This window comes from Onychostruthus taczanowskii, unplaced genomic scaffold (genome assembly GCF_017590055.1).
Source record: "Onychostruthus taczanowskii isolate IOZ18803 unplaced genomic scaffold, ASM1759005v1 scaffold14, whole genome shotgun sequence".
NCBI classification, from domain to species: Eukaryota; Metazoa; Chordata; class Aves; order Passeriformes; family Passeridae; genus Onychostruthus; species Onychostruthus taczanowskii.
Genome location: NW_024498573.1, coordinates 9,708,824 through 9,729,986, shown reverse-complemented (window position 1 = coordinate 9,729,986; position 21,163 = coordinate 9,708,824). Strand labels below are relative to the sequence as shown.

Here is a 21,163-nt window from a genome sequence, read left to right as displayed (position 1 = left end):
GCATAACATTTGAATTTTGGCTTTGAACCAAATCATCAAATTGGGGTTCAAATTTTGAAGAAGTTCATAGAAAGGAAATACTTAAACAGAAGTTAACATAAACCACATACCACTGTTGTTCAGAATGGAAGCCTGGGCAAATACACGTAGCACTAAACTTCGAGTTGTTTCTTTTAATATTTACAAAACTGGTTTTATTCTTAGTTTTTCAGAAAAATTATTTTAAGTATTAGCACCTACATTGTAAATGACTCAAACTTAGATTTACACTTGAAATAAAGCCACACGCAATCAGTTAAGTGAATTTATATTCTTCCATTTCTGAGTATTTCAGTAGAGCACCAAGAGGGAAACAGCAACATGTGAGTAACCAGCAAGCTGTTCTCAGCTGTGAGACACAGGCCCAGGCACCTTCCTGGAACAGGATTCAGAAGGTCAGAGTTTTCCAGCACACTCCAAATCACCTCAATTTTAGTTATTTATAAGGTGGAAATTTCTATGCAAGTTTATAAAACCCATCCAGCTACATGTTAGTTTATTAAACCACAGTTGACCTGAGATGCAATTAGAATTTTGACATTTTTCCATACTTAGTTCACAAGTTTATTATGAAAAACACTGCAGCTCTGTCCTGCAGTAACATTGTTTTACAGAAAAAAACAGTTCTGTTCAAAGTAATTCACTATCCTTGGACAATTACAAGGGACAATATGGTAGGGCAGAGTGGAAAAGGGAACTGAGTGCAGACAAAAAAAAAAAAAATCAATACAATTAAATTAAACAGTATTCCCTGAAAATAAAACAAACAAACAGTTTCAGAACAAATATGAGGCCTTGGTACTTATTTTAAAAATGTTCTTTAAGCTTCAATGATTGTTTGCTGCTACCCTTATCTACAGTCATGCTGAATAAAGCTATAGCTAAATGGAAAGTTAAATGTATTCACGAGGTGTTAATGTCTACATCTTATTATTTGCAGTCTCTCAGAGAAAGCAAAAGTAACTACAAATAGCGCTATGCCAGAAACTGGTTTCTTGACCAACAATGTTGCTTCAGCATGCAATGAACTGGTTCATTCTAAAGTGGTCACAGTTGTTGATGACAAGAGGCTTTGTATTGAATATGGCACGTCTTTTGGTCCATGTGAAAACAAAGTTTGAATGTTAAATATTTTCTGACACTTTGGAGTTACTGTTGCTCTTCCCATTTTCTTTAGGTCAACATATGGTTCATGGCAATACTGTACAGGTCTAAAATCTCTTTACAGGAAGTAGTCTGGGGTGCGACGAGTAACATGCGGTTCACCTCTACGCGGTGCCGGGTCAAACTGCAAACTGAAGAGCAGAGACATCAATGCACACGCCAGAGCTCAGCTTACTTCAGCTACGTTCTAACCATGAGTTACAGGAGCAGTGGTTTGTTTAACACAAGTGAGTCTCTGCAAGTTTTATCAACAAAGTTAAGTGTTCTAGCTCTTCCACTCCTGTTAGTATGCACTTTTAACCATCACATTTTAAACTCCTCTTACCATGAAGGTCTGGAGAGAAATTAATTTTAGCTTTAAGAGGTTGAACATTCTCATCTATCAGAAAGTTAAAAGTCTCAACTTATTATCAAAGAGGGCAGTATGCACAGTGCTTTTGCTTCATTTACTAGTGAAGTTGCTGCTGCAGTAGTTAATTAGAAATCTCATTTAAAGACCTGACACCCAAGACCTGAAGAATTCAAAGGTTCAAAAAGTCTGCTGTCCAAGACCGACAAGAAGGCATTACCTTAGATGTCACAGACTACTCCTGCCCTCAAATCACATCCCTACACAGTAAGTCATTAAAATCCAGATAGTTACACAAAACAAAATTGAGGAGTCTCACTTTAATCTGACAGAGAAGATCTCAACAGCAACTGTTCCAGAGGCTTGACTCCAGGACTTTAAATGAGACTAACCCAACAATTCCACACTCACTCCACCTCCCAAAAGCTTAGAGAGGGGGAAAAAACCCCATACTTTAACATAATTAAATGAGATCTTCAAATCACAGGCAACATAATTCTCATTTTTAAATATACTTACAAGGAGTATTTTAGAGTGTCATCAAGTTCCATAATTGCAGCCTGGTTGCCACAACGGTAACAATAGTTTGGAGCACTGAAAATTGTTACTACATTCCGATCATGGCACCAGTTGTACCCCTGGAGAGAAAAGAAAAAATAATTCAGACAACCAAGTTAATGTACCCCACGTAACCACCTGACTCCAAACCAACCTTTTAATGTGCACAGCCCTAAGTGGCATTTGTAGGGTTACTTTAAATAAGCTTAAGGCTGTATCTTTTTTCTCTTCTGGAGAGGAAAAGGGTAAAAAGGAATTTTGGCCTTCATAGGTTACTTCCTACTAGCAAATATGAGCTAGATATTAAAAAAAACCAACCAACCAAACAAAACCACCTAGAACTATTTCTCCATTGCATTAGCATTAAATAGTTAAAATGGCAATTCTGAAGTACACAATCCACCCCAAACCTTCAACTGTGACCACCAAAACCAGAGTCCAAACATACATTTAAAAATCTTAACTGCTAAGAACAACTAGAGGCCAAGAACATAAGCACACACATCCAAGCTAAAAATAAAAATTACACTTTTTTTCCAAGACACACATATTTAAAAACCTTTTTATCTACACAGAAATGCAATACCACATCTAGTACCAAAGCCTGGTTTGAGATATAACTGTAAATTTTCAGGAAAACAAGGCCAAAAAAAGGTTACTCCACTGTCAAATTCCTTCAGTAGCATGTGAATACTGCCAAGGTCACGTTTCTGGAATACTCTTAACTGGATCATCACCTGTCACAGTAGCATGTGCACATCTCTGACACACAGAGCATGGAATAAATGGACCAAGGACAGAATCCAAAGCCTGAACACAAAGGATGTCCTGCTCACCTCCATTACCAACTGATGAGCTCTTGAAACCAACGTAAGGCCATTAGCATGGTTAAAGGTTTCTGAAATATCCTGTCCAAATGTGTAACCTGCACCTCGAGGAGAAATTCCCCAGCCACCGCGATCATCTGGATCTGACCATAGCAAGTCACACATTGGACCCTGTAAGAGATGTAGATGATGTTTAGAGGTGAAGTGCAAAGAAACAAAAGCAAACAAAACTCAAAAATGCTTGTACTTGCACCACCCCTGCACAACTCTTTGAGACTTAATATGTTTCTTTCTTTAAGCAAGGACATGCCCCTAATTTTTCCTTTAAAAAAATCAAGAACAGGAAGACAACAGGCCCTTTATTGCTAAGTTGATTAGAATTTCATGTTCAGCCTGCAAGCTTAACCCCCAGTACACGCTCAATCACCAATTTCAGCGGCTTAGAAAATTATTTTTCAGTACCTCATGGGGAACTTCCTGCAAGCGATCAAGTGCTCTGATGTGATCCAGTGTATCTATAGATGGAGAGAGGCCACCATGTAGACAAAAAATCTGCAAGAGTTAAGAAACATGAAGTTTACTTGCATTAATCAGTGCAGTTAGAACAGTTTAGAACAAATTATGAGAAAATCTGCATGAGATTCCTTTCAAGATGAGAACTGACAGAATGCAATGTTAAGAACTCCCTTTACAATCAAAAACATTCAACTTTGTCAAATGTCAACATACCTGGCCATCCACCAAGGCAGTTAGAGGCAGGTAATCAAAAAGGTCTGTAAAGTACTTCCAAACATTTGCATTTCCATATTTCCTTAAACATTCATCATAGAAACCATAAACTTGTGTGATTTGCCTGCTTTCATGGTTCCCTCGAAGAATTGTGATACGTTCACGGTAACGGACCTGAACAGAAGAGTTTATTTTTATCAACGAGCAACTCTTACCCAGAACAGAATTTGCACTCCTCAATCCCTGCCACACATCAATAAAGCAACTAAAACCAAACCATTCTGAAGATTATATAATACTCTTTAAGGGAAAAAAAGGACTCATTTATTCCAATAATCAATTGCCAATTACTTCTGAGATAAATTACAAGATGTATTTATTATTACTAGTGGACTTCACTACACCTATGCATTAAGCTGATCGCTCCAAGCAAATTCTTAAAGATTGCTACTCAGGCAAGAAAAAATGAACACTCATTTTAGATAAAGCTCAGAGTTGCACCTGAGTATTTCTATGATTTTTTTTAAGAAGTGACTTGGAAAACTAAGAAAGCCAAGAAGTCAGTTTCAGTAGCTCTAATACCAATGCAGTGAAAAACATAATAGATATTAAGTGTAGTCAGGATAGTAATGACATGTTTTACACAAGACTGTAAAGCTGAGAAGAAAGTTACCTTAAGAGCTACAAGCAATGTGACTGTTTCAACTGAATAATATCCTCTGTCAACATAGTCCCCCATAAACAAATAGTTTGTGTCTGGTGATTTGCCTCCAATTCTGAAAAGTTCCATGAGGTCGTGAAATTGTCCATGGACATCTCCACAGACTGTGACTGGACATCGCACTTCTTGTACGTTGGATTCTTTTGTCAAAATTTCTTTAGCCTGTAAAGCAAAAAAGCACATAAATTGTGAGTTTGTCTATGAAGAGCTGTTTTGTTCAAAGCATGTGCTACCACTTCCAACTCTGCTACCTGCTCTCTTCAAGAGCTCTTGTCTCTTCCTTCCCTGAAGCACTTGAGGGAGTTTATCTTTACTTAAATGCAAGTAAAACAGCATTTCACTTTATGAAACCTTGTATTAGTAATTAGTAGTTGCATGGCTGCTTTTCCTCCTTGAGGAAGTAAAACTTCAGACTTTCTACAAAAATCGTTCTGTGAAGCATAGAACAATGAACATCACTACTGGAACTTTAAAAGTTTTTAAGAGTGTTGAAAAATGCAATGTAAAAATCCTGCCAACATCTTACTTCCAAAAGCCTAAACGCAGACACAGTTAAAACACTACCAATACCTTGGCACTCATCTGTACAAACATCTACAACCCACCTGCAAAGACAGGGGGTCCTGCATGAAGCAGAATGAGAACAAACATCCACAGGTACCAGCAATTACAGAGCACGCCATTTCCTGCGCAAGTTCTCTCAACAAGTTTTATGATTAAACACAGACTAATAACATCAAGTTGTGTCTTCATAAACCAAAGCTGGCTAAGATGTTTGTCATCACCATTTTTTCCCAAAAAATTGTGTATAGAAAAGTTGTAGACAAAGGTAATTTGTAAGAAGAAGCATACGCTAAATATAGCAGCAGAAAGGTAATTGTGAAATAATGCAAGACAGTGGTTACAGTTTGTTCTGAAAACAGTCACCAGACACATGACAATGATTTGCTAAATCAAGAAGCTATTAGAAATATAAATAGTAACAAGTTTACTAGTTACCATCTACTAAGATTTCCCTGGTTTTCAAGAGTCAATGCTCCCATTCAAAAAGGATCCTTTTTTACCTCATTAAATAAATTACAAGAAAATATATAAAAATTATATTCTATTCTATGACCCAAGTTGTCTACAATAAAGTGGCTGACACTCCCACCCAAAGTGGTGTCACTCTCCCACACATCATCCTGGCTGACCACCATGGTCACCACTTCAAACAGAAGCAACACCCAGGTTTAATGATGGAAATTCATTAAATTCAATGCTTCACTGCAAAGAAATGCAAAAATACAGCACGGCTAAGCACCCTGCACAACACAAAGCTTTAGATGCCACTCTGCAGACATATTTACATCAAAAGTCAGTCTCACATGACAGTTTCCACTTGCACTGTGCCCAGTACTAAAGATAGGTCATTCCTGGCTTGTGGTCAATGCTTAAAGTGCAGATGTATTTTAAGATAGCCTGACTCGAGTTAATTTTTAAGCAGTGACACTCACCGGATGTTTTGAAGGTGTTCTAACAGCCTTAGCCTCTTCTAATACTCTCTTACATTCAGAAGCATTAGCCAGCTTAATTCTCCTTTAGATAGACAACATCACACATGCTTACAGCACTTCAATATTTTTTATATTGAAGTGCTGTAAGCATTTGTGATGTTCTCTATCTAAAGCAATTGTGATTTTTATATGTCTCACCTTTAATGAGGATGTTTCTACCACTGGATTTTCTTAACACACCTGAAGCACTGCACAATGAATGCAGCATTCATTTTTCATCAAAGGTATGCAGCGTTTGTGCTGAGAATGGCAGAGTTCTCAGCAACGGAGTTGTCGCTTCCTCAGTTTCTGAAACATTAAATCACTCAGATATGCTCATGACCAAACACACAGAGAAGTCAGGCAGCTACTCTGATGGAAAAAGACTGTTCCAGGTCAATTCGCAAAACAGCAACCTCTGTTTAAATCCTGCAGTGGAGGAATGCTGGCACAGGGATCCAACATGTCCATGTTTAAAAACCAGTTTCATGCAACAGTGTGCTATGAACTGTTTAGCTCATTTACAGTCTTATGTCCCACGGTATTAGAAGTGGCACATACTCAAGTGCTTAAGCACTCGGCTCTATAAAAGAGCTTCAGCAAAGCTGAAGGTAGAAAAAAACATCCTGAAAGCAAGCCACCAACAAGCAGTCTACTATACCCCAACTTTCGTAATAAATGAATTCCTATAAAAAGGTAAAAGAAAAAAAAGTACTTTTAATATACCATAACACAATACAAACACAAGTTGGTAAGACAACAATACATTTAATACTACAATTTCACAATGGCAAGTCATCACTAATACTACTCTTGCAGCATCTGTGCCCCTGACCTTGTACTGCATCACATACAGCAACTCCACCTGGTTCCACTCCCTCTTTTTATTGAGTCTTGAAGGTGCTGCTCACTGGCCACATCACACAACTGCCTCCTCCTCCCCATCCTCCTCTCCAACAAATGGACTTCCCAACAACACCTCTCCTACACTTCCTCAGGGAGAAGAAGCAGTAGAGCACTCTTCAACAGAAGGCAGAAAACGCCTTGATCCAACCATCTGACAGAGGAGAACTAGGAAAGACAAACACACATCACCCTCTGAACATCAAACACCCCAGGACCTATTGCCACAAAGGATAATAGTGCAACAATGCAGTATTTTGACATCAACATTTTGAAACATCCAGGCTTCACTGCCTATCATCAGGACAAACAACAATAAAATCCAAGAACAGATTTTCTCAAGCACCTATTAATTCTTTTGTATGTCTTTTTTCAGTTCTCAACAATTCCTACTATTAAGACAGCCCTGAACTTCTCTACACCTTCAACACTTATTAATCTTTTTTACATAGTAGAATACCACCACAAGTCAAACGCCTGTGATGCAGGATACTTAAACAAAAACTTTGTTATCAACAACCTACCACATTACACTTGTAAAACCCTGTCTCTGAAACAGATGAATTATTTTTTCAGCACTACACTCTCAGATTTCAAAATAAAATGCAAACACATACAGAACGAGACCGCAAAGAACATGTTACTTCTAGCTGATAAATGCTAATTTTACAGCCAATTACCAATGAAGTCAAAGGAAAAGAAGACACAACTGTGAGACAGTTACACAAGAAGAGGAGAAGAAGAAGAACCAAGTGCAATGCTGTCATAAACACTACTGCTGAGGTGGAAAGTCACATATTTTACTCAGAACAATCTCAAAGTTCAAACAATAAGCAGTAAGTACCAAATACATTTCAGCTTAGTCATAGTGACTGGAATTCATTCAGACTTGATACTGGCTTACTCAGTCATTTCTCTGCAAAGAGAAAACTTGTACAATCCCAAAACATAACAAGAATAAAACTAATACTGGTTTATACACAGAAGTAAACAACCAATTTTCATTTTATTATAAGAAGAATAGCACTGCATAAAAACTCAACCTAGTACTTAAGAATTAAACTATTCCTGGTTTGCTGCACATCATCTCAAGGCCCAGCTGAACAGTACCAGGCTGCTTTGGTGGCTGTTTACAAAGCACATCTCAGCAAGATGCTCATCTTAAAACACGAAGATCAGCTTCATTGTTTAAGACCGTACAAGATCCAAGGGCATGAACTGCCATGGATAAGAATTTTGAAAATATGACCATTAAAGTCACTACCATATGATTTTCAGATCCTCAGTTTATTTAATGACATGCACGGGTTGTATGCAGATGTAGCTCTTATTTCCCCTGCTCCCTCCAAATGTTTTTATCCTATATGGCACAAATTAAGGCTCAGAGTTGAGTGCCATAAAAGCCACAATCCATCTATTTTACTTCCTCAACTCACTCTGTGCTGAGGATATGCAAGTTTCTCTCACAGGCAATGTGCATCATTAGCCTTGTCTCACAGAAATAATTTCCAGTGGTCCATTTCTACAAAATCCTCTGAATTAATCTGTACCCAAACTCCTCTGTGTTTACAGAATATACCAGATATTTCTTAATTACTCCAACCCCTTCTTAGGTCCCTACATTCTAGCATGAGCTCTGACAAGTCAGCCCAATTATCTACCATGAAAAACTTTTTTTAATGAAAAACATAAAAGAAAATAACAAGACCCAAATCAAACAGTAAGCATCACTGTTATTTGTGTAGAATTGTAAATCAATGCTTGAATCAGCACTATGAACCAGTTATCAAAAAATTACCACTACAAACTCCGTAAAGAAAACACAACCATAACTTTGATTAGACAACACAGCCCCAAAGTCATGGTTGCAGATGGTAACGTGTCATTCTTGGCAGACCAGAATTCACACCTGCAGCCCACCGTGCTGTCTAGTAAAGTGTGTAATGAGAAGCATCCACTGTGACCAAGAAATAGTTATTTGTAGTTACCATAAAGGTATTTTGATGAGATTGAAGACTTCAACCACACCCATAATTTCCTGTCACCAAGGTGCACAGGATGTGACTAAAGGCACAATGATCAGCTAATTGGGATGAATACTGGTTTTAGCTGTTCAAACATCATGACCTGGAAAAGGGTCCAGTTCCAAGCAACGTCATCCATAGTCAGCAATTCTTCTGCAGAGTCAATGCTTTTCAATCTAAAGATTTCCCCACTCCTTACAGGGAGAGGAAAGAGAGCAGGTTCAGACAAAAGATGGGCTTATTTTTTAAAGCAAAAGGTGTTTTAATTCACTGACATTCTAAACAAAACTAGATAAATGAAGCCTCCAATAACACCCTTCTATGAAGGAGGCATGGCAGTCAGATTACACATGACACAAATGGGAAACTGATTTATGCTGAACTTCACAATACACTAAGGAGTTCAGTGTGAATGTGTAAGTAGGAACAAAATTAAAACACAAAGCTCCCCACTGACATTTAATTATTTAGTATTCCAGAGTAAAACCAAGATTTCCATCCACAAAGAAATACTGAGCAGCAAAATAAAATACTCTTTCGTCAGGACAGAAGTTGATGCATCTTACATGACACAAATGGGAAACTGATTTATGCTGAACTTCACAATACACTAAGGAGTTCAGTGTGAATGTGTAAGTAGGAACAAAATTAAAACACAAAGCTCCCCACTGACATTTAATTATTTAGTATTCCAGAGTAAAACCAAGATTTCCATCCACAAAGAAATACTGAGCAGCAAAATACTCTTTTGTCAGGACAGAAGTTGATGCATCTGCTTTCTCTCTGGATTTGTGACTAGCACCTACACCTTCATTTCTAATCTCTTCTGTTCGGTGAGAAGAGAAACCAGTTTAAATAGAAGATATTAGCCAACCGAAAGAGCAACCCCAACGCCAGAACTGCAGTAAGATTAAAATAAGACCACCGCTTTCCTTTATTGCCTGGAAATTCTAGAAGGCCCACAAGAAAGCATGCAAGCAGCAAACTTCTGACAAATAACTCTCCCTTCCTCTGTATTACAAAAGGCTGACACCATCAGAAACCTTGATAGCCCCCTCAACATTTCCATTTGAAAAGTTCAGTAGCCTTACACACTCAGAGTAACTGTTAAGTGTTCTTGCCCTCAGAGACAAATCTGGAAGAAGGGGAAAGGCTGTTAATCCATCAGTAGTTGACAAGAGCAGTGAGGACTGGAAGACGGTCTTCTGAAAGAACTCCACCTCATTATTTTCATTCATACAAAAGACCTTAGTATCTTTAAACCGAAGAAAAATTATCTAGGAAAAACTTCTTTAAAAAAAACATAAGTCAAATATCTCAGGAACCCTTATGCCTTCCTTGCCTCGTGGGAGCTCCAAGCAACACAGCAATGACAGCAAGGCAGGAAGCTGACCACTTACAGGGATGTTTTTCAGTCCTCCCCGTAGAACAAGCTGCATTCATTTTGAATCATTCACGTTTTTTAAAAAAGAAATACACTAAACCTATTCCCAAACTAGTTGTGCCTGATATCAACAAGTCTAGCTTCATGCAATGAACTCAGAAAGTTCTCAACCCTTTTGTTCCAGTAACTCCAACACAGCTTGGCACAGTCATGCTACAGGTCAGAACACCAGCTGGAGGACGGCATATCAAACCTCAAGAACCAGTTTAGAGCCAACCAGAAACACCTGTACTGGAAGGCATGTTCAAAATATTCAGCAGAAATAATGGAGACCTACTGAGTAACTCAGCTCTAGTATTCATTCTTTAGTTAGGAATAAACTTTTTCCAGCTTAATATATACTACCTGAAAGAAAAGAACAACAGCATTACTGAATACATTGTAGTGTTCAAGGGTCCCTAAGCAAGAACGAAAATTCAATCCTTGCTCCTGTGATTCCCCTCACAAAGATTTGCTGTATGAGGCCAGACACAGCCAGACAGGTTTGGGTTTTGTGCTGGGCAAGGAAACCCAGGTGAGTAACTGGAAATGGCTCAGAAGCGATCACACAGCAGCACTGTCATCACATCTGAGGCGGCAACAGCCTCAGCACCGGTAGATTTGGAAGGGGACATCGAGTCTTGCAGCCTCATCCATGTCTTCAGCCTCAGCCTAGCAGAACTCAAGCAGGAACTTGCTCTGACTTAGTAGTGCTTCCTGCTGTTAGCTTAAACCATGCCCAGAACAACACAAGTATCTTCCACTCCTACTTGATCACAACTAATATTGCAACTAAAAAGCAAAAGACCAAAGCCAAACATCTCACTGCTAGCACAACTCAATTTTTACAGAATTTACTAGAATTGAAAAAAAAAAAACCCAAACCCAGAAAGCTGTTGATGGTACAATCACTGGCACATTCAAGACTAAATTTTTATATGCACATCAAGATGTTGCATGTGAATCTAGACAAGGTGAGAAGGCTGGCAAGGTTGACTCTTCAAATGCCTTCTGTGGAAAGAGACAATTTCCATTTTTCATTTTCAACCATAACAAAAAACAAACCACCAAAAAAAAAAAAAAAACCACCCACAACAAATCAGAACACTGGGCAACAAACGATTTTCTTTAAGTCTTCAAGAATAATCTAAAACACAGTCATTTAAATGTTACAAAAGGCTTTGTACACTACACTTGTAACTCTTCAGAGACAGAAGGTATAACAACATGGCCCCATCAATGACTTGATCCCCAGGTATGTTCAGCAAAGGAGCCCTAACCCACCCTCTGGTCCCCCAGAGCCCCTTGAACAGCTGCCATGGGGCCCTCCCGCCACCGGCAGCAGCGTTCCCTTGCCACAGAATCCAGAAGCCAGCGCAGTGGCAAGGCAGAACTGCAACACTGCACATTCCTCTTCTGCCAGGGGCAGAGGAACACAGAACCTGCCCAATGCACAGCCCACCACACAGGGCACACCATACTCTCACTACCTGGGAATTCTGCTGGGGCAGGTTTCTTGGCTGATTTACAGCAAGGTCAGACAGGAACATTAATTTTCACAATCATCTTAGTCTGAAGAATAGTTAGTTATACACGATGGATATGGGAATGCAAAAGCTAGCTAATGGAAAAGCCCTTGCAAAGGCAGCTGGAAATAGTTTAAAACATCCACTTCTGGCCAAAATAATCAGCTAAGAAAGGGAACTCCTGAACAGAACAGAATGGAGGAAGTGGAAGGGGAACGTGCCTCTGTCTGAAAAGGAGGTTGGACAGACAGCTCAGCTTAAAACACAGGAGTGAGATCCACAGAACATGTTAAGTTTGATGTATTACAGGAACTGAACTTTGCACAGGCAGTTTTGACCCAAAAGAAAGCTTCATCAGAAATGTCCTCTCAGAGTTAAGTCACTCAACATAAGCTAAGTGAGTTTGCGTAATTCACACAGCTGCAGTGGGTAAGCTTTGGATACAGAACATCTAACTTGGAAGATCAGATGTTAAAATGAAAATTCTACAACAAGAAAAAAAATTAGAAAAATACACCATGAGCAAGATACATACCAGAAAACAGTATGGCCCAGAAACACATTTACACTACAAAAATTAGCAATAGTGACAAATCAAAAAGCAAATGTGACCAACATCATTGTTACAGATCAAAAACTGCAGGAGTCAAATCCTGAATCAAGGTTTCTTGAATGCCTTTACCAGTATCAGCCCTTCACTTAGTTTAAAGTATTTTGGCTAGCAGCACTATCTATTCAAAGGTATTTCACTAGCAATTCAAGAACCCTGAAACGCTTTACACAGTATTTATGACCAAATAGTCTTCCCTCTCTCCAAAAACTGCAAATGCCACACTCAAACTCACTAAATCATGGAGTAGTGTTTTTGATGGAGTGGCTCTGACACCTCTGCCTGCACCTGCACTAGATACTTTCTGCAATAACCAAAGCAAACTCTATCCAAAAATTCACCTCATTCCTTTGTGCAATTTTAGACTGTCATCCCACCTTCCCGAGCAATGTGCCACACCCCCAGTTCCTGTGACAAAGGGCATCTATACACAGAGGAGACAAGACCATTTCCCTCCACCGTCACAATGTATGGGAAAGAAACTAAACCGGCATCCTTTCATTCAAAATGGCCAGTGGAAAAACTCTCACCTGGCAATAAAGGACTTCCTTTCACCTCTGCCAATAAACAATTCAGCTCTAACAGGACAAACACTGCCGACATGTAACAGTAACTGCACTGGGTATATTTTGACCGCTTCTTTAGAACTTGCACTTCTCAGATGCTGAAGCAAAGCAAAATCGGTCACTCAACTGATGTAGCATTAAACACACAGCAAGTATTAAGCCTAGAATAATTTAACTGCCACTCAGAGGTTGAGTATTTCAAATAATCTGTGAAAGTCTAATGTATTATTCATGGTTACAAATTACTTCTAGGCTTCGAAGATGTTTCTGCCCAGTTCCCACCACCACCATCACCCAGGTAACCAAGCTCAGAGGAAGACACACCAGGAAAGTAACTGGGATGCACAAATGGCCACACAATTATCATGTTCGAGAAAAGCTGTTAAGTTCTTCAGGTATCAATACTGAAATACAAGAGAGCCCTTAGGCTTATTCTTATTTGACAGGCACCAGTCTGCACACATGAAGCCCCAGCAGATCAAGAAATACTCGTCAGGGAGCTCATCCAATCAAACGGTGTTATCAGGAAAAGCCCTGATTTTTTTATTAATTGTTTATTTTAATTTGCCCTAGCTGCAATTCAATGTGGTGAAGAACAACAGTTTATACCTAGTAGGGTCTTTATCCGTCCTTTGGAACAATAGCTGCATTTGACACTGTCCTCAAGCTATTCATGGAAAAACAGCCTTTTGATGTGATTACATCCACAAAACTACTTAAACAGTCCAAACAAAGAACAACCCAGTGAGGTTTCTGAAAGTCACTGCTGGGAACACAGAAACACATTCAAGCAAGTGCTGTCCCTCAGCACAAAGGTGCAGAACGGAGCTCTCACCCCACTTCCATGAACATGGCAGAGACAAGAAGATGGAAAACTCAGAGTTCAAGGGCCTACTTCCAATTCCTTCCATCAGCAACCATGAAGAAACTTAACTACTCTTAGCAGAAAGCCCAAGTAAATCCACCTGTAATTATCAGCAACAAATCAACTTTCCCTAACATCAGCAGCCCTGTGGCTGAACTCTGCACAGTGCTGACCACACACCTGGCACACAGAGAGAACTGTCACCCCTCCCAGAGCTCCCCCAGAGCCCACAGCCCACATGAAGGCGGCTGCTAAATAATATTGGGACTGGCAGATTTCTACAGTCTCATGGCCTCTCATCTCAACACATGGTAGTCAGACAGTTTTCTTTCCTTTTTTCCTTTGCCATTATCTTGGTGATGAGAATTACACATTTATCCATAAATAAGCTCATTTCTATTCTTCACTGGGAAAAAATGAAAATGTCATCTTGTGCAACACTGACGACTGGGACTGTATCTTCTGTAAGGAATTTCTAGTGGCATGCCTGCTTCTCACTGAACCAAAACCACCAGCACATTGAGAGCTTTTTATACATTATACATCCCTCATGGTCCTGCAAGTTACCATAAAGCCCCACAAAATGGGGCCATATGCACAGACTCCTGTGGGATTCAGGACTCAGTACCCATCAGTTCATAAAAGATGGCAAGTGAAATGCTTGCCTCTCACATAAAGCAAGACAAGGAAGAAGCTGGACCGCCGTCATTGGAGAGGCACATGGAAATAGCCAGGCGGTGACATTGCCACTTGCTTGCAACAGCCTTTAAAACACACAGCCTGGATCAAACGGAAACACTGTGGAGTTGCTGGAACACAAGTGAACTAAAATCTGTAATGGAGCAAGAGCCAGTCTGGCCAAAATCACTGCAAGTTCTTCATTAAGTTCACAGACAGTCCTCTCAAAAAAAATTGCTTCCAAAACAACCTGATGTAGTATTTGAAAGCATGATTCCAATTTTAAAATATTCTGGGTATTTTCTGTGGCAATAGGCATCTTTAGAAGCCAGTACACCCATAACTTCAGGCATTCCTTAATATCCAGTTCCCAAAAAATTCACAAATATTCCATCTTCAGATCTAGAAATACATAAAACCATCAGTAATTAAAAAAAAAAAAAACAAAAAACCCAACCAACAAACCACCACCATCAACCCTCACCTACGAAGTTACATCCAGAATTAGAATTCAACTGGAAAACGCCTCTGGATGCTATTAGAACAAAATTTTCCTGCATTTCCAAAACACAACCTGTCCTAGGTTGGCTTTACAACCTTCCTAAGCTATGAATGTCTCAATCAACACATTGCCCTGTAACATCCACGTCTCAAACCATCACCATAAAAATATGGAGCTATACAGGATCTCGAAGGTTTATTCTGTGAATTTCGTGAAACCCAGAACCTTATTGAGAGAAACCAAAACCCCAAAGCTAATTTACCCTCCAATTAGTTATAAACGCGTCTGCGCTTATTCATATCACGAAAAATACAATAAATAAATCAAAGCAGCAGCTCTTTGCCGCGTGTAATTTCCAAGCGCCTACCATAAGCTTTTCTTTTCATTATAATAACTCACGCTTTGGGGATTTGATTTAACATTTTAACCGGGGGGGGTCTCTCGGGGGTCTCTCCCGAGGATCCATCGCGGCCGCGGCGCCATTTTAGGAGGCGCTGAGCGGGCGGGAGGCGGAGCCGAGGCTCCAGCACGGCCGAGGGGCCGCGGCTCGCCCGGCCCCGGCTCCCGGCCCGCTCCCCCCGCCGGGCCGCGCCAAGCCCCCAGCCCGCCCGAGGCCCCGCGCCCGCGCGGCTCAGCGGCACCGCCCCCGCCAGCAGCTCCCTGCCCGGCCCCGCCGCCTCCCTGCAGCCCCTCGCTTCTCACCTTCTCGCAGAGGCTCTTCACCTGCCCCTCGGACAGCTGCTTGCACTCGTTGAGCTGCTCCACCCACTGGTCGAGCTCCTTGGTGAAGACCTTCTCCTCCATCCCGCTCTCCCCCTCCTCCTCCTCCTCCTCACCGGCTGCTGCTGCTGCCGCACCGCCCCGCGGGCCCCTGCGATCCGCGCTCCCCACAGCGGCGGCGGGGAGAGGGCGGCCCGGGGCACTCCGGCTGCGGCAGCGCTGCCGCTCCTCGCTCCGCACCGTGTAATGGCCGCCGCTGCTGACGTCACCGCCCCGGCCCCACCGCGGGGAGGGGGACGCCGCGGGAGCCGACGGCGCGTGCGCGGCGCCCGGGCGGGGCCGCGAGTGCGCTCTGAGGGGAGGGGGCGGCTGAGGGCAGTGAGCGCGCCCGCCCGGCCGCCCCGGGAGTCGTGGGTGGATATGTTTCATCCCGGTCCTCGTTCCCGGGTGTGCTCCTGGTCCCCTGGGAGCTGGCGCTCTCCCCGTGGAGGGGTCCGTTTGAGGGGCGCGGCGCAGTCCCGCGGTTGCAGCCGTGAGGCGGGAGCCAGGGCACTGCCATGAGGGGTCGCCGGCATGGCGGTGCCTGCCCCTCCTGTGCCTGGGTGCTGAGCGCCGGCTCCTCGCGGGGCACTGGCTGGGCAGAGTTCTCGCCTGATAAGTGCCACTGCGGGGTCGGGAGATGATATTTCCGAGGGCTTTGTGCTGCTCCGCAGTGTTTGTGGTTCTCCCTGCAATTAATGCATATAGGTATCCCCGAGGCGGTGCCAAGAGGCTGGTGCCAGGGTCTTTGTGACAGGACGCGGAGCACTCGCCGCAAACTAAAACACAGAAAATTCCACCTCCACACGAGAAAGAACTTTACGTTGTGGGTAGCACAACACTGGAACGGGCTGCCCAGGGAGGGCGTGGAGGCTTCCTCTGGCGGCTTTCAAATCCCCCCGGACACGTTCCTGTGTCACCTGCTCCCGGTGACCCGGCCCTGGCCGATGGGTCGGACTGGGGCATCTCCCGGGCTCCGTTCCGTCCCGAACAGTCCTTGATGCTGAGGTCCCGAGCCCGGCTACCGTGTCCGTCAGAGAAGAGGGACGTGCGGGGCGCTTGCTGGTGTTGGGTACTTTGAAATAAAGCTTTTCAGTTCTAAATCACGAGCATTAAACTTATTACTTACTATCTTGATTGTACCACCAGGTAGTGCTTAGGTTAAAAAGGCTGTGCTGGATTTCTTTAAAACAATTTATACTGAGCGAGTTCGTGGAAGTCCAGAGTTTATTATGACCTTTTTAGACAGAAGTAATGCATGAAGTGCAGTGTAAGTGTTCAGTAAAGGAAATTAGTGGTGGACCTTTCAGGAAATTTTCAGGAAGGTGGTATTTTTTCAGGAAACTAGTGGTCTCCTCAGCTACCTTATTGTACTCAGACACTTGCTACCTAAGGGAAAATATGTCAGTAAGACACAGATAAGTTGCAATAAAAAAGAATGTAGGAAATATGCAGAACCAATTTCTAATGAATTATATATTTTATTGCAATCTGCATCTTAAATTATACAGGAAGATTTCCCCTAAATAACTTACAAAAGGTATTAAATGATCAGTTTAATTTTTTTCCCCTTAAATGGATCAAAATGATGATAAAATATTGATTTGTTAATTTCAAGAGGGCACAATGACTTTTTCTAGTTAACTTGTGTTAATTGTCTTGGTCATCACTTGCCTAATACGGAGTCTGACTTGTTAAATTCTTTGCCTACTATTGAAGGAAATTAAGAATTCCATAGTGAGCAAGAGGTAAGGAATGTTTGCTTTCATGGGCCAGTCTCAGTTTCTTGGTGTCATACTCTCCTGCTAAACAAGTTGGTTTGAATTGCCTGACTTAGGTTTTGTTTATCTTCCAAAATAATTTTGCTGTTCTTACACAGGTTCCCACCTTCAGATGACCTCAGTTTTGTGCTTAAAGTTGTAGAAGGAAAAGAACCATTCATTGAGAAGTGATAGGTTTCAAGAATTCACTCTGTAGCACATCTTCCCAAAATAGTCTTAAGTAAATATATGCCAAGAATATGAAACAATAACATCAAATATTTTGTAATTTGCCAAACTAAAGTTCATTTTCTGTAATAACTGTTGACTTTCTGACATAGTTACATGTTTGAAGATCACACTGCAAACCATCTACACGAGCTGTGCTTTCCTCACACCTACCAGATAAAACATGGCAGGATTTCATTTGCAGTTTTGTGGGCAAGCAAGCCAAGTGATCAGTTTCTTCCTGCTAGTGTGGATCAGGCTGGACACCTCACAGATTAACAACCACTGCTGTGTTCAGAGCACTTGTGATGGTTCCAACCCCACCGCTGGATCCCAGGAGCGCAGCGGTAAAGAAAGGAGCACTTGTTTGAAAAGGCTCAGTCATAGCTCGTTTTTAGACAAACTGCACTTGGGAAGGGGTCGGTGATTCAGCACTCCCTGCTTGCCTCTGAAAGCTGAAGCTGTGCCACTCACTACGGGAGAATTCAGGACTCTGCAAAGGAAATTCAGGATTCATTTATCTGTACGCTCACAGAGAAGGGGAAAGCTTTGGTTTCCATCTCCATTCCAGGCATTAGCTCTGTATTTTATCCTCATACTCTTTTGAATGGTCTGTATGTGGATCAGAAATCTTCCACCCTCTGACTTGAGAATGACAATCAACAGTTTAGACAATCACAGTTGCTTTTCTCTTCTTAGATATTTATCTGAGCCTTCAAAGGAGAATGTAATAATGAAAGGATATGTGCTGTGTTGCATAAATTGGGTGTTTGTCAGGGTTTCAGATTCACAGTAAGATTAAACTGTAACCTGTGAGATGGCAGTAATAAATCGTATTTAGAATGTGAATATATGCCAGGCATGTGTGTGGTTTGTTCCTAAGGAGCTGTCTGGGTGTGGCTGTCCCTGTGAGTCAGGGATATGGAGGCCACACTGCTGTGCTGACACCTGAGTCAGGGACCTGTGTCACATGTGTGGCATTCTGGAGAGAGGTGAACTGGTCAGGCTGACTGCACTTATGTTTACACACATCCAGCTGTTAGCCTGTAGTGCCAACTAATTCTGCTCTAGTCTGAAATTAATCTCAAACTCATGGATGAAGTTGTTAGCAACTGCAATTATCTTATCAGTAACACCAACATTTCCATTGTACTATGAGACATCAGTGTTCAAATGCAGATTTATGTAGATTTATATCACACCGTCCAACTACACAACGTATTGTCAACTTAGCATTGTAGAGTAAGGAACACATAAATTAGTTTCTTCACACTTGACTCTCTCTGAATATTTTAGTGATTCTAAATTATCCATCAATGCATGTCCAAAATGTCGGTTGCTATGGTTTTTTAATACTAAATGCAGAATTAAAGGGCTATGCAATACAATATAAAAACTATACTATACAATTTAAAGGCTATACAATAGTGTTACAATGAGCTGCCACCTTTAGATTTAGGCCTGCCAACTTTGATTAATACATGTATTTCTGCAAGCAAAGAATATAGACAGAAGTGTACATTAGTGTGGAAGTCAACTGCCTCTATGAGGAAAGGGACTTCTGATCAAATAAATTCAGAAGTACACATCATGTAGTCTCTTGTATATTCAGATACTGGCCACTACTGGATAAAATACCTGTGTTGTGTCTTAATAGTACCATTAAATCAGATAAGCCTGTCATCTTAAGTAGAACCATTGCAAAAGACCGAAAGAAAAACAGAGCACTTTTACGTAAGATATTTGTTACATCATCACAAACAAATACTATTTCTGTATATTTGACTAATTTCAGAGTCCACATAGTACGTGACAAAATCAGTGACGTCAGTAATACCACTGTCAACAGTGGCCCACTCACTTCAATGGAATGGCTTCTGTAAAAGATAGAATCTCATTATTAATCACCTTGTATACCACAAAACAGATTACTGAAATGTGCTAGTTCATCATTCACCCTCGTGTTGTAGATAAAGCAGGAAGTGCAGTGTCTTACTGAAAGAAGAAATTACAGAGTAACCATGAAAATCACATTTTCAAATCACTATGGTTACAGATATTTCACAGTCAAGAATCATTTAAAAGCTAGGAATAGAGTGCTGATTCTTCAATGTTAGGGGCTTAATATTTTGCAAATATTTTATGTCCTACTCTCTCCCCGTGAGAGTGGGAACTCTGTGTCCAGCCTGGCTGGGTAGGAGCACCGGGGCAGTGGATACATCCTTGTGCACCTCAGCACAGGGCCACGTTCCTCCTACCTATCATCTACCAGTTTTAATCTCTAGAATACTTGACAAACACCACCTCTGCCAGGACAAATACTATCACTTTATCGCCAGATGGACAAATACATGATTTCAGCCCGATGAGGAAACAGATTCTGAAATTAACTCACTGTCCAAACATGACAGAAGCACTGAGAGTCGAGAGTAGAGACCCCAGTTCAATAGATACTTGGGCCCATCCTTAAATTCCTTCCTTTTAAACAGACAACATAAGCATCTGTGAAATGTCCTGCTAAGCTCATGCTGCGAGGCTTTAGGCTTGCTGATTGCTGGTGTAACGCTCTGATCAGCACAGCTTGTGTTACAAGTGCTTTCTTTGGAAAAACTCCTATTATTCAGTCCTTTCCATAAGCTATGTTTAAGTGCACAACAAATTATTAATACGTGCAAGCAGTTGTCATGGAGATAATATGATCCCAAGTGCGTTTTTGTAAGTGGCACAAACCTGGCACATCCCACATGCCTTGTATGGACAATTCCTACATAATGTTTCCTGTGTTAGATATGGGATACATATGTATCTTTGCTTTTTATGCCAATACCCAATGGAGAAAACACTGCTTCTGGCTTTCAGACGGCTGGCTTTAGGAATATGAAAAATGTTTTTTAAGCCGTAACATATTAAAAAGGGGCAGAACAACTAATTTCTGTGAAATCTCAAACACGATGCAACATCCAAATTATGGTTAAAACCTCGCAGGATGTATTTTCTCTCATCTTGGTCCACAGAATTATGCCAAAATGTAGTAATTAATCCAAAAGAAGGCAGCTGGCTAATGTAGCTGGTGAGGCTTCAGGACCATAATGAGGATAGTTTAACTTAGAATGAGACTGCTATCCTATTAAATGTCTATAAATTCCAGTGACGTTTTTTAGGATTATCATAACATTTCGGCTCTTTAACTGTGCCCTTGCAAAGTAGTTCACTGTGCACTTCAACCATTCTTACCTTTTTTCTGTGCCTCTTGTCTGGTCCTGGAGATTGTTGCACTTCAGCTGGCAGCATCTGACTGTTGGAGCCATTCTATACCTGTTTATTAGGGTGAATGAAGGAGATTCTTTGCATATTATAGCTGTTGCCTATTTTTTTTTCCTGATGTTTACCCATCAGT

The 21,163-nt window shown here is 41.2% G+C and overlaps 1 protein-coding gene across 1 annotated transcript; it reads right to left on the bottom strand.

Annotated features, from left to right (window-relative positions):
• Positions 1-579: 579 nt before the first annotated feature.
• On the bottom strand, positions 580-16,004 carry PPP2CA (protein phosphatase 2 catalytic subunit alpha). The gene is made up of 7 exons (XM_041397634.1): positions 15,722-16,004; positions 4,340-4,549; positions 3,667-3,840; positions 3,400-3,489; positions 2,947-3,108; positions 2,072-2,190; positions 580-1,334 (listed from the first exon to the last, which is right to left on the bottom strand). The coding sequence occupies exons 1-7, from the start codon at positions 15,821-15,823 to the stop codon at positions 1,262-1,264; spliced, it is 930 nt and encodes a 309-aa protein (XP_041253568.1). The 5' UTR covers positions 15,824-16,004; the 3' UTR covers positions 580-1,261.
• Between the last annotated feature and the right edge of the window lie 5,159 nt (positions 16,005-21,163).

Bases quoted from the DNA above. Each gene is read 5' to 3' on its own strand.
- PPP2CA (XM_041397634.1), bottom strand. From the start codon at position 15,823: ATGGAGGAGAAGGTCTTCACCAAGGAGCTCGACCAGTGGGTGGAGCAG. The intron at 3,841-4,339 runs GTAACTTTCTTC...TCTTCTGTTCAG, and splicing joins CATTGCTTGTAGCTCTTAAG to GTCCGTTACCGTGAACGTAT. The intron at 2,191-2,946 runs GTGAGCAGGACA...TTTTCTCTCCAG, and splicing joins CTCATCAGTTGGTAATGGAG to GGGTACAACTGGTGCCATGA.